At 50.6% G+C, this 12,660-nt stretch overlaps 1 protein-coding gene across 9 annotated transcripts in view; it reads right to left on the bottom strand.

The window, feature by feature from the left end:
- SRPK2 (SRSF protein kinase 2) overlaps positions 1–12,660 on the bottom strand; it is a 252,628-nt gene that overhangs the window by 6,599 nt on the left and 233,369 nt on the right. For 5 of the 9 annotated variants that reach the window (XM_077746915.1, XM_077746916.1, XM_077746919.1 and 2 more), the window contains 5 exons: positions 10,816–10,916; positions 10,592–10,699; positions 6,197–6,266; positions 5,484–5,576; positions 5,071–5,163 (listed from right to left, as the gene is read on the bottom strand). In XM_077746915.1, coding sequence (XP_077603041.1) covers positions 5,071–5,163; positions 5,484–5,576; positions 6,197–6,266; positions 10,592–10,699; positions 10,816–10,916 — 465 coding nt within the window. Of the gene's footprint in view, positions 1–4,894; positions 5,040–5,070; positions 5,164–5,268; positions 5,382–5,483; positions 5,577–6,196; positions 6,267–10,591; positions 10,700–10,815; positions 10,917–12,660 lie in introns of those variants that run through there. The other 4 variants (XR_013330891.1, XR_013330892.1, XM_077746917.1 and 1 more) reach the window with 4 other exon arrangements.

Raw genomic sequence — 12,660 nt, 5'->3', positions numbered from 1 at the left:
AATTATTTTCTGTGCCTACACTGCGCCGGGCTGTGGGGGGTCCCGCACCAAACAGGACAGACCAGGGGCTGATCTCACAGAGGATCCTAACAACTCAGAAGTGACGTTTAGAGTGAAATGGTAGTTAAAGTTGTTCATGTTTTAAACGTGACTAGTTTAGGCTCACTAGTGCGAGGAGCCTTTTCTAGTCATTAGAAGAGAGGCCAGCTCACGGGGCGGTGAGCCCCAGGCATCCCCAAGGTGGCCTCGTGCCGGGCCTGGCGCCTGCCTGTGTGGCCGGCAAACCGTGGCCACTGACGGGCTTCACCACCTGAGGCCATGAAGATGAGTGGGATGGCGCCAGCCAACATGGGCCCAGAGGCCACAGTGGGCCTCGCTCTTCACAGAAATAAGAGAATCTGTTGATCTGGGCGATTCTGGAGAGGAGATGAAATCGTTCTAACAATTTTCATCTCAAACATTAAAAATGAAGAACAGGGAACACAGCGTCTCCTCTGGAGTTCCCTTCAAGTTCTCGGCCTCTCCAGGGCAGTCACCGGTCCCGGTGGCCCGACCACAGGGGACATGTCGGCAACATGCCGCAAATCCTCTGCACAAGTTTCCTTTTTTTTTTTTAAAGTTTATTTATTTTGGGGCGCCTGGGTGGCTTAGTCGGTTAAGCGTCCGACTTTCGCTTAGGTCATGATCTCGCGGTTCGTGGGTTCGAGCCCCGCGTCGGGCTCTGTGCTGACTACCAGGTCAGAGCCTGGAGCCTGTTTCAGAGTCTGTGACTCCCTCTCTCTCTGACCCTCCCCTGCTCACGCTGCCTCTCTCTCTCTCTCCTAGAAATAAATAAAACATTAAAAAAAATTAAAAAAAAAATAATAAAGTTTATTTATTTTGAGAGAGAGGGAAGAGGCAGGGAGAGCATGAACAGGAGAAAGGCAGAGAGGAGGAGACAAAGAGAAAGCCAAGCAGGCTTGTCGGCGCGGAGCCAATGTGGGGCTCGATCCCACGAACTGTGAGACCATGACCTGAGCTGAAACCTGGAGCAAGATGCTTACCCAACTGAGCTGCCCTGGTGCTCTATCTGCACATGTTTCTTGCACGCTTTGAATTGCACTTAAGGTCTTTGGTCCAACACACAACAGATCACTCTCCTACACTCCAGGACACGTGATGCTCTCACCTAGAATCAACGTGTTTTTTAAAAAAGTAAACTACTCTGGATATTTCCAACGCAGTGTAAGTTTTACTAAAATGATGGCCGCTCATGGGTCGGCGGAACCTCTGTTCAGCAGCCCAAGAAGGTGCCCTCCTGACTGCACGGTTTCTGCTTCACCATGTGACGAGTGCTGGGACACTTTCTGGGGACAGGTCTTACTCCATCCTGACTGCTATCACAAAAGACGACCAAACTGAGTGGCTTATAAATAAGAACAAATTTATTCCCCACAGTTCTGGAGGCTGCCAGCCTGAGAGTGGCTGCCAGCAGGGCTGGGTTCCAGTGAGGGCCCTCTTCTGGGTCACAGCCCTCTTGTGCCCTCTGCACAGGGTACACAGGCAAGGGCACTAATCCCAACCAGGAGGGCTCTGCCTGCAGGAACTTACGTGCTCTCCACAGGCCCCCACCTCCTAACACTACCACTTCTGGGGATTCGGGTTCCCACACGTGAATTTCTGGCGGGGACACTCACCTTCAGACCACAGTGGGACAGACCAGGACAGAATGCACAGAGGTGCTTACGTCTAGTGGGGCACAGCTTCACAGACTGGTCAAGAGGATTTTTATGAAAGATCTTCAGTGGCTCATGTCCACACCCAGAGGAGTAACCTGCTGGTTCATAAACTCTAACAGGATGAGAACAGCAACTACCTTCTCTGCCAAAACATCCAGCTTCACTGAAAAGTTCCTGGCTAAGAAATGATTGCTCAGGCTGGTAACAATCATTTTACCCAGAGCTGTACGTAAAAACAGGCCATTTAGCTGCACTTGGTTTTTAGCTTCCACACACAGACGCCACACTCTTCCTCAGAGGCATCAAGGTGAGGATGGGGTCTGGGTCCCCTCAGGAGGACAAAGAGCTGGGAAGCGTGCTGCTCACCCCCCTCTCAATTGCTGCCCGTTTTCCAAAGGGATGCAAACAAATTTATAACAGTTTCCGATTTTGCTTTTCTGTGTGTCAGTTCTGGCACAAAGGTACTTAAAAAAATGTCAATGGATACATTTACGATCTCATTACTTCCAAAGTGTATATCCACACACATTCCTTAGGGGAAACATGCCAAAACCTGGCTTTTATATCACGAATCATTCCTCTCATCCTGGGGGACATGGTGAAATCTATTTTCACGACAGGCCCTCGTTCATCAAAATATTATTCTTGTGACATCTACAAAAACCCTAAATCCCTTCTGATCTCCACTTATAAATAAATAGTGATCAGGAAAGGACTCGGGTCCCAATCGCCAATCACTTGCCTCGTCCAGAGATACTCCCTCACATCTAATGAAGGGAAAAAGGACTAGTGACCACAGTAACACTGAGTTACAATGTGTCTGGTCTACCATTACTGAGGAGGCCAAATGGATTTCGACCCTGCAGGTCACCTTCCAACAAGTGACCCCGCAGAGTCCGTGCATGCAGGCCTTTAAGCGCACGTGCAGTGACAACGGTCCAGGTAAGCACTCCATACCCCCCGCGGGGAGCAGGCAGCAGTCACACGCAGGCCACGTGCGGCCCCAGTAGCAGGGCTGCTGATGGGAAGGCCCGAAGGGCTACAAGTCAGGCAGCTGTGAGCAGAGCCACCCACTACCCGGCGTCAGTTCACCATGCATCACTCATCAGCCTGGCCCCCAAGGACAGCACCTGTGGAGTGGGGTGAGAAGGGGCTTCCGGGCTGGTACCCAGCAGGTGCCGTCCCTGGGGGCAGTGGCCAAGAGGCCCGAGAGCCTCAGAGCAGCTGCCTCCAGGAATGAACCTGACCATAAGCTGCTAGACAAACAAGACTCCACCTCCTAGGCATTCGGGTTGTCTCCTGTCCTGCCTGTCCTGTTTCCTCCCCATTGTGCCTAGTAAGTGGTTCCCAAGCCACAGACGCTGTGCCGGGAAAAGCACGGAGACCAGGCATTCTGAGCAGCTCCTTGCTGCAGAGGAAAGGCAGCAGCAGCACAGCTAAAGGAAAAATCCCATTTGCCTTTACTGGCTAATGGTCCTCCGTGGCTGATGCCCGTGTGGAAATGAGGACTCCCCACAACCCAGTGCCAAACCCTGCTCGTCGGCCTGTGGCGGATTCTCTGCTTGGCTAAGGGAGCAGGTGCTAAGGTCCACTGCCCTCCAGTGCCTGTCCCCTTCCCTAGAGCATCAACAGGTCAATGTCCCCTATTTCACGACACATTGAGCTGGTAGCTCTGGGTCACCCTCCCCTCCGAGCCCCCATCTGACAGTGGTGACGGCTGTGGCTGCGGGTTCCCTACAAGACATTTGCCGGCCAAGTCCTCCCAGGGGCCAGGCCGTCTCTCACAGGCTCTGAAATGTGGAAGAGGGGTCTGCCTTGATCAAAACAGAGTTCCTCAAGTCACACCAAATCCCAAGCCACAATAATCCAGAGCTTTCCCCTGCTTCAGCCCTTTAACCATTTTCAAGAAGTTTCCTACGGACACTTAGCCCGCTCTCTCAGTAATACTGCTGTCTGGAAGTCCACCATGTTTAGAGTGTTTTCTTTCCTGTTTAGAACTTTGCCTCAGCAAACATGACACGAGCTGCTATGGTGCCTCTGCTGCACAGGAAATGGGAGGTCCAGAGATGACATGAAGACATGGCATGCCCAGCCTCACACCATGCTGTCAAAGAACAAAGTTAAGGGGCAAAGCAGTTTTACCAGCCTCAGGCCTACTTGGGCCCACACGTGAGGGGAACCATGTACCTTGCTCATGTGACCCAGACTCAAAGCCGAGGCAGGTTCTCAGAACCAAAATCAACATAGGTTGTCTGAAGAGCTGTTTTTCCTGACAATCTTTCTTCCCTGTGATAAACCTCTAAAAGGTAGTAAGATAGTAACTGTGGCTAGTTACACATTTCAGAGGTCGCCGACTGGGTGGCCCCAGGAAAGCTGGGAGTGGCGGTCGCTGTGCTCAAAGTAAGTGGAACAGGAAATTGCCGGCTTTGGCACAGCGCGTTCTCAAGTCTTGTGCATGTAACAGGGAAGTGCAATTTAAAGGATGGAACAAGGACTGGGTGGCCAGACGTCACCAAAGAGTATAGTGAGGGATTAGGACTCTAGGGGTATACCTCATCTCAGAGAAAAATAAAAAGTCAAAGTCAATTCTCCGAATCTGGCTGAAGCAGGAAGGGATAGGGCACGTCGGACTTTCAAAAATTTCTAGAAACTCCATGTCCTGCTCACACCAACTTAAAAGTTCTTTATTAAAGGGGGATGCAACTGTTCCCTCTCCCTGCCAAAAAAATCCAAGTGGGAAAACCATAATTAAGAGGCCCAACGTGCTTGCACAAAAGAATATGGCGCCGGTGAGGGGTTCTCTAACAAAAAACTCCTGGTGCCTTTTTGCTGAAGTAAATCAGCTGTAACATGATGTGAGTAGTGCCGGGGAGAACTCACATTTCTCACAGCGGGGGGGCAAAGGGTCTCAGTGGCCCCCCCCCCTAAGGAGCTCAGACACACCCAGCAGGACACGGAGGGACACTGGCCAAGTCCCATCTCTGGGCTGCCTCTACTCCATGGCAAACACACTCGGGCTCCACGAACAACATGGGAAGTGGAAAAGAAAAATCTAGCTGGTTTCTAAAAATCACTTAAACTCCTTTTCATAAATCCATGAACACACAGACCGGGCTTAGATTAGGAGAGGAGAGGGTGAGGAGGAGACGGAGGGTTCCAGGCAGTGGTACTCTTACAAAATCCGTACTCCACAGACAGGAGATGCATCAAGCTTATTTCTTGGGTGCCTTCTTCAGCAGAATTCCCCAGCTGGAAAGGTCCAGGTCTTTCTCCACTGCCCAAACGTGAATGCACAATTTCTCCTTTTCGGAGAGGATTATGCTGAAAATTAGTGTTGCATAAATACCGTTACCTTTTCTGGTGAAAAACTCCTTGGAATATTTTCCCAACATAGCGTATTTTCGAGGGACTTTCCCCAGCAGTTCAATGATCAATGCTATGTGATCTGCATTGGGAAACATTGCCAGCAAAACAGAAACACACGACAGTTTAATCAGTACACTGCATGCAGACACCGCTACCGCCCGCGCAGACAGAAACGGAGCGCCACCTGGGGAATCCAAGCACAGGCTCCGCCGGTGCGGCCGGACACACAGGGTGACCTCGGCAAGGTCGAGTGCGGTCTTCCCTGTCAACTTTTAAATCGGCACAGGAATTTGCATTCTGAATTTAAGAGAAACATCTGTCATCGTTAATGCTACAATTAGCAGCTGCTATCCCGTTTCTGTCTGCATCGTGGCGCTTTTCAAAAAGAAGAGGTACTACCTCTGCGATTGAAGAATTCCCGAGAATATTTTCCAGATAGAGCAAAGTGCCTTGGGATACTGCCTAGCAGCTCTATGATGTGGGCTATGTGGTCTATGGAGGAGAGAAAAACAGGACACGGGAATGGGAAGGGCACAGGGAAGGATGGGATAAAAGAAGAGGGGAAAAAAATTGAAATTAGTAAAAAATCAGAAATAGATTCAAATTAACAATGTCTGCAGCACATCCATGCAGAGGCTTCTGGGGCTGGGAGGCCTCAGGCACCATCTGGAGCATGGACGGTGACTGATGCCAGCTCACCCCAGACCACCCCAGCACTGTAAGCAAATAAGCATGGAGATGGTCAGCTTTACAGATGGAATTCAGGCCAGAATTCCCAGGTTTTCAACTCCACTCCCCGACAGGACAGTGAAACAGGCAGCGGATCAGTGGACAAAAGGACTACAGAGAGGCCTCAGGGGAGCACAGCCTGTCCTTCCCTGGCCTCTGGGTGCCTGGCCGAGGCAAGCAGGAAGGAGAGGCAGCCCCGGGCCGATGGCTGAGCTGCCCGTCCACTGTGCCCGATGGGGCTTCAAGCTCAGGAGAAAGCGTCTCAATTGGGCGTTTGAAAACCAAAACACAGCTCGAATTTGGTATAGAAACACAATACCCTCCAGAAGCTCAGGCCTCTGAGGAGGCCCAGCCTGAGGTATCTGGCAGGCAGCGATACTCACCTTCATCCCTGGAATAGTCTTCTCCAGAGTGCGGTTCAAACAAATAATCTCCCGTTGCCAGCTCAAATGCCTAGGACACAACAGATGGCACACTAAGCACCTCACAGACACTGGCCCCGAGGCAGCAGCTTTCCCTCCTTAGACAAGAGACCTATGTCTTAGCAGGATCTGATCAAACCCAAGAGCCTTCTAAAAGAGCTCCACACCAACTTTTTCCTTCCTCCCAAAAAGTTCAAAGAAGCTTCAGAAATTTTCTCCCATCTCCTCCACGGGAGGATGTGAAGTCTGTGTGTTCTCGATGAGCAGCTGTGTGCAGGCCGGGGGGGTGTGGGGGCAGTACAAGCCCCAGCTCTGAACGGTGGGCCCTCTACTGCAGGCTCATGTAGCCCCTGGAAAGTGGGCACCGCTGCTCTCTTGAAGCAAAGACCCTTGTGCCTTAGTGACCAGGACCTCTTCTCAGCATCTCCGCATTTCTCCCACTTCTGACTCAAGCAAAGGAAAACCCTGAGCCAAACAGAAGGCTCTGAACCCTGGGCCAGGAGGNGCCAGCATGGGGGCGTTGCCCTTTGTTTCCATTTCTGCCACACACTCTTCTCCCCTTGTTCTCAAAAACAGAAAAAAGAAGAAAGAAATAACTTCAGGACTAGGACTTTAATTAGCTAATGTTACATAAAGATGGCAACAGCCATGGCTCTGATGATCGAATACCATGTTTAACATTTTGTTTTTTAAAGGAAAAGGCTAAATCCTATTTCTGCTTTTCTATACTTATATCTATTTTGTATTGGATCTTGCTGTTCTGAAAGGTGCTCAGGGGCCCGGGCCCCTGTCACCGATGCTTGCGGGTCAGGGCCCTCCTCACTCCCGCCACTGATGAACCGTCACGGCACCCACCCATTTCCTCCTTCTGTCCACGGCCAGAGGGGGTCAGTAGGGACCCATCTCCTAGCGCTGTCTTTAACAAATCAAGGTGGGCGCACTCAGGCCGGGACCACATCGCCTCATAATTTTTTTTTTTAAAGAAAGGAGAGCAATGGGGTGACAAGATGGTTGTCATCTTTCCCGTGAGACCACCAGTGCATGAAGTCAGGATCCCGCGGGACCTGGACATGCCCGTCCCAGCACTGAGTGAGCTGGTCATGTGGGGGCTGCAGAGCCAGGGAAAGTCCTCACCCGGGGCCTCTCCTCTCCACCCAACCTCACCTCTGGCTGCAAATCCAAGGGGAATACTGAATGGCCAGAAGAGTGTTCCCCACCCAGGACACAACAGAAGAGCCTACAAGCCATGAGGAAAACGTGAGACCCTAATGGTGAAGCCGCCACTGTGGGCGTTCCATGGAGGGGGCCACGGCTGAGAACTCTCTCTCTCCTCACTCATTTTCCAAAGACATTCAATCAAGTTGAATTTATTTCTTACAGCCTGACACTAAGGTGGGTCAACTAAGTGTTCTTCGAAAGACGACCGTTTCCATTAGCTCCCGCCTGTTTCCAATGCAACACTCAAGGCAAAGAAGCCTACAAAGAAATGGTTTAAAAGAGAAAAGGAAGATGCGAGGTAGGACGAGGGCTCTCCTGTGTGTCATCTGGTTCTGGTTCTCTGGAAAGTGACAAGATTTCCTTAACAAGGACACACGTGAAGAGCAGATGCAGACATTCCAATGGAAATGTGGGCCCTGGTGCTTTATGACCTGCCTTCACGCAGGTGAAAGATTACTGCCTTCAACTCCATAGGTTACTCCTGATAGAACCTCCCTTGTGACTATTTTAATTCTCGGGATTTTTCATACTTGGGAACCTTGGATTCCTTCCTCTGTACTTGACCAGACCCCCTCGGGAGGTGTTCACCTGGAGCAAATTCTGTTCTCAAGTCCTGGGGAGACCAGACACCTCTTTCTTAAATTGCCCTCCTCCACACCAAGTACCCCACTCTGAATAAATAAGGTCACCTATTCTTTCTGTGATGTGACCAGTGCTAAACAAGTGACCTGTGCCAGCCTGGCTTTTCTTATTTCTAGGTCACTGAATGTGGCTCACCGGGGGGCCTGCAGACATTCCCTGCTCTGCGGCTGACACACAGTGCACAATGGTTGATGCATCGGCCCACGCAGAATTTTTAGATCACATCCACTTACACTGGGAGGGGCCCCAAGACTCAAGAAAAGGAAAGGAGGTTCAACAGGACACGTCTCAGTGTCTCTGCCTCGTTCTGCTGCTCTCCTCCCTGACGAGAGCAAAGGCACTGGCCACCACGAAGGGGCTCACAACCCCAGTAGGGCCTCTGCAAGTCTTTATGCCATTTGTGTCATCAAAGGACTCCAGGCCTCACCACCAAGAACAATCTGGAGCTTGAGCAGAGCCTGGTATCATGAATTCAATGTATTATGTTTCTAAACTTCTACAAAAGGACAGGCGTGGAGAAACACCACCTCATGCTTACCAGGTTCTCTGGGAAGAACAGAAGGGACCTCTCGGCCTTGGCCTTCAGGGATGGGAGGTAGGTGTTGTGAACGAAGGCTTGCCCCCCATCCAGAAAAATCATGCTTCCAACATCTGACTCATTAAAACAACAACCACCTGTGAGTAGCCTGTGAGGCACTGAGGGAGCTTACGCTTAGTCTGAGGGGAGCGGGACGCAGGAGGAAGGAGATGGTCTATAGCACTGCTGGCGGCAGCAGGAGCAGCCACTGGGGACTGCGGGGAGGGGCCGAGTCCTAATCTAATGGAAAGGAAGACAGCCGAGTAGAACATCACCCTGAGCTCCCCCATTATTCTCCTGTCTCTGTGATCTTGTCCTATTTTTCCGGTTATATCACCAAAATTTAACACCCCAAATTAGAAGTACAGGATTTCAGAGTTGAAAGAGCTCTTGGAGTCTAATTCCGGGCAGCCCGGTATGGCCCCCCTGTGTTGCTGGGGACAAGTAAGGCCTGACCTCACCACATCCTGGAACGGAACATTTCTCCCCTGAAGCTCCAATTTTTGAAAGTGCTCCCTTCCTCCTGACCTAACCTCTGCCTCCCACTTCGAGCGGGCGCCCCGCCCCCTCCTGCCCTCGAGTCCTCTCCGCACAGCTGCCTCCGAATTCAAAGCAGCCATAGCGTCCCACCAATTCTTTTAACTGTTCTTTTCCATACCAAGCACAGCAAAGACTTAGGTTTTTGATACTCATTGAAAAACTTACTTTTAAAAATTATCTGGTATTATTTGTCAGTACAACATGGGAATAGAAAGGCACAGTGCTTCAGATCTGTTTGGCCACATCTGTTGCCTCAGATCTGGACAATTTTACACAAACAACTACTTTCTTTCATATCATCCAGCACCATACTTCTCACTGCAGCATCAGGGGGCATAAAATACAGCAATCTCAAAAGAATTGTTAATCTTTGAATAAGAGAAAATTACATGTGTTAATTACCTGTTGCTTTTTTTAGTGAGAAGACAAGTGCCAAGCTTTACACACAAAGTGTTTCATTTTAAAGGTATCAGAGAATGTGGGGGAAAATATTGAATAAGAAAAACATGAAATAGCACCCCCTTTTCCAGCACGGGACCACAAAGCACAGCTTATTTAGAGGAAGTAACTGAACTGGCTAGAAAACAGGGCCAAGAAAGAAACTGAATTTGGCATATGGACAAGGGTCCACTGGGCTCAGCAGGTCACAGGTCAGCAGCAAGTGAGAAAATGAGGCACTGGTGAGGGCCCGGGGGAGGGTCTAGACCCAATTACACCCACGATGCAGCCTGAGACCCCAAGAAATAATATCTCCATGTTCTCTATGGGAACAGACTCAGCCAGAGGGACTATGTGCAGCTGCTGGAGTCTCAGAAATCAGTGGACAGCCTACAGAAACAAGCCAGAATATTCTCTAGATTTGCCTTATATATAAAGGAGGAGAGATTAAACACTGGTGTGTGGGGAAATCCTTTCCTCGTCAGGAAGGAAGGAAGATCTGTCAGAGGTCACCGAGAAGGGCTCTCGCCTTTCAACCTCAGACAATCTTTCCCGAAGACACCGCTGTCTCCTCCTCCGCGGCCTGAGGCATGGGTAAAGCTGCATGCAACCCGCAATCTTTCAGAAACCAGACAGAATTACTCGAAGTCATTTTGTCACCTCAGCGGAGGCTGTGATTCCTGGGGGTGGTGGGCGGAAGAGGACCTTGAGTAGAGATCGTCTATCACAAGACCAAAGCAGGCCAAACCCCAGAACACGTCTGAGAAGCATTCTTCCAATTCTCAAGGCACTTGAGACAGCGAGCTTGCCCTGGCTCACCGCACGGCAGACCAACTCCACGGTCGGGAAAGCTCAGACCACATGCACTGGTGACACTGGCCCACGATGAGCATTAAGGGATAAGCCCTGACACGGAAGGAAGTGGCAAAGGCCATTCTTACCATACACGCCGTACTCCAGATGTCAGCAGGTGTACTGTAACCTGCTCCTATTAAAACCTCTATGGATCTGTACTGGCGCGTCTGGATGTCTTCTGTGAAGTGTTTATGCTGGAAGGGAACAGACGGTGTTACTTTGGAGGAAAACAGACATTAAAAAAGAAAATAAAAGTGTCTTCTAATACATGATCATGACCAAAACGTTCTAGAAAGAAAACTTTACTTACCACCCAACAAGCATTTCCCAGGTCGGCAATTTTAACTCTAATTTTATCTGCGTTCCGCGGATCCAGGGGGTTCACCAACAAGTCGGCCGCCCGGGTTTTGGCTGGTGTGAGCAAACAGCAAGACGGTTAGTGCTTGGGACAAGTGGCTTGCGTGGTGCACACAGTGTCCGCTGGGCAGTCTCCTTTTCTAGGAAAGTGATGGAAGGATCACTGAGGCCTGGAACCCTGTAAGCTGAACTCAAGAGAATTTGAAATTCTTGGTCTTCATCCCTGGAAGGTGTTTCCTGAGGGACAGCACACTGGGCTGCCCAGACACCGCACTGGCTCCGCCTGGCCCCTTCTCTTTATATTGCTGATTCCCTCTCCTCTAGGGTGACCGTACTCTGCTCCCTTCTGCATCTTTCTAGCTGCTGCTCATGGCACCAGAGCCCAGAGTGAACCACATCTATCTTGGTGTGCTACTACATGAAACACTAAGGTAGAGAGGATGTGTTTCTGGATGGCCAATCCCTTTCTAAGGGACACACAGTTCACCTGGTAGCCACCAGAGGTAGTTCACCTACCTCTCCTGCTTGGGCTGAGCACAGAGACCTCAGAGATTAGATGATGGCTGGGTAACACAACAGATTAAAGGCCAGAACTAATCAGTTTGGGTTTAGCTTTGGACAAGGAACGCTCCAAAACAGAGGTCTCCTGAGGCCACCTGAGCCACAGGGCAAACTGCTAAGGTCCCTCCCGAACTCATCAAATACTCAGGCCACTCTTAACCCCAGTGTCCCCGAGAGAATCTCAACAGCAGACACAGGGCTAGACTTCTCAGGGCTCCTGGGGTCAGAAGAGCTTTTTGGTCAAGCCTAGATCATGCCTGTATTGGGCATGGTTAACCAAGAGGCAAGTGACAAAGAAAATGGACCTGGAGTGGCCCAGACAGAAAATCCTGGAGTAAGCATCTTCCTCAAACCTCAAACTGACTTATAAGCTCCAAATTCTGGAAGGGATGAGATGTAACCACGGCTCTTATTACTGGAGAAGTAACGCTTGGATGCTATTTACAGACTGAACAGAAAAGTCCACTGAATGCAGAACATCAAATACCCTTTCGTCTGCTCAGAGCTGGGCAATGCTAAAACAAGCCAAACCTCCCTTAGGGTATCAGGGGGTTGATTCCTGGGCATTCCTCCTCAGGAGCGGGGACCTACAGAGCTCCCCAGGAGGGGCCAGAGGACACAGAGAGAGCTCTGGCCAATATCTTAGCCCTCAAGCCCCACTCCTCCGGCTTGTGGGTTAACATGGGCAGGCGAGGCTCACGTGTCCCCTTGTTGCCATCTGCCCTACGACCACTTTCCTCTTTATAAGGATGCCAATCTACTGTGGGCTTTGCCAAAGGCGGACAGAGCTGGCAGAACATAGGAACTCGGAAATGATGAGAAGGAAAGGAGCACAGAGCCCCATACGAGGAGGCAAACTGGATACAGTGATTGAGGGATGGAGTCAACAGAGCTCTGGGAGAAACAGAAAAATGCTGACCCAGTGGATAGACAGGCAGCACCAGAAACGGCCAGATGAATCCCTCACGTCAGTCAATCAAGGAGGGTCAGCAGGCAAGAAAACGGAGCTTGAGGGTTACAGAACTGGATTCAAGTAGAAGTTTCAATGCCAACAAGTTGTGAGACTCTGGCAAGTGACCTGACTCTGTGAGGCTCAGCGTTCAAAAGAGAAGTAGAAGGGGCCATGCCACCCCCCCACCCCTCCCACCAAACTGACCAACCAACCAAGTGGCCTGAAGGAGCCGGGACTCCATGAGTGCCTGGGACCAGGCAGCCTCCCCCCCGCCACCGCCCCCTC

Source organism: Crocuta crocuta, unplaced genomic scaffold (assembly GCF_008692635.1).
Source record: "Crocuta crocuta isolate KB4526 unplaced genomic scaffold, BGI_CrCroc_1.0 scaffold396, whole genome shotgun sequence".
In the NCBI taxonomy this organism is placed as follows: Eukaryota; Metazoa; Chordata; class Mammalia; order Carnivora; family Hyaenidae; genus Crocuta; species Crocuta crocuta.
The sequence above is the reverse complement of the archived record's forward strand: the minus strand, read 5'-3'. Positions and strand labels throughout refer to the sequence as shown.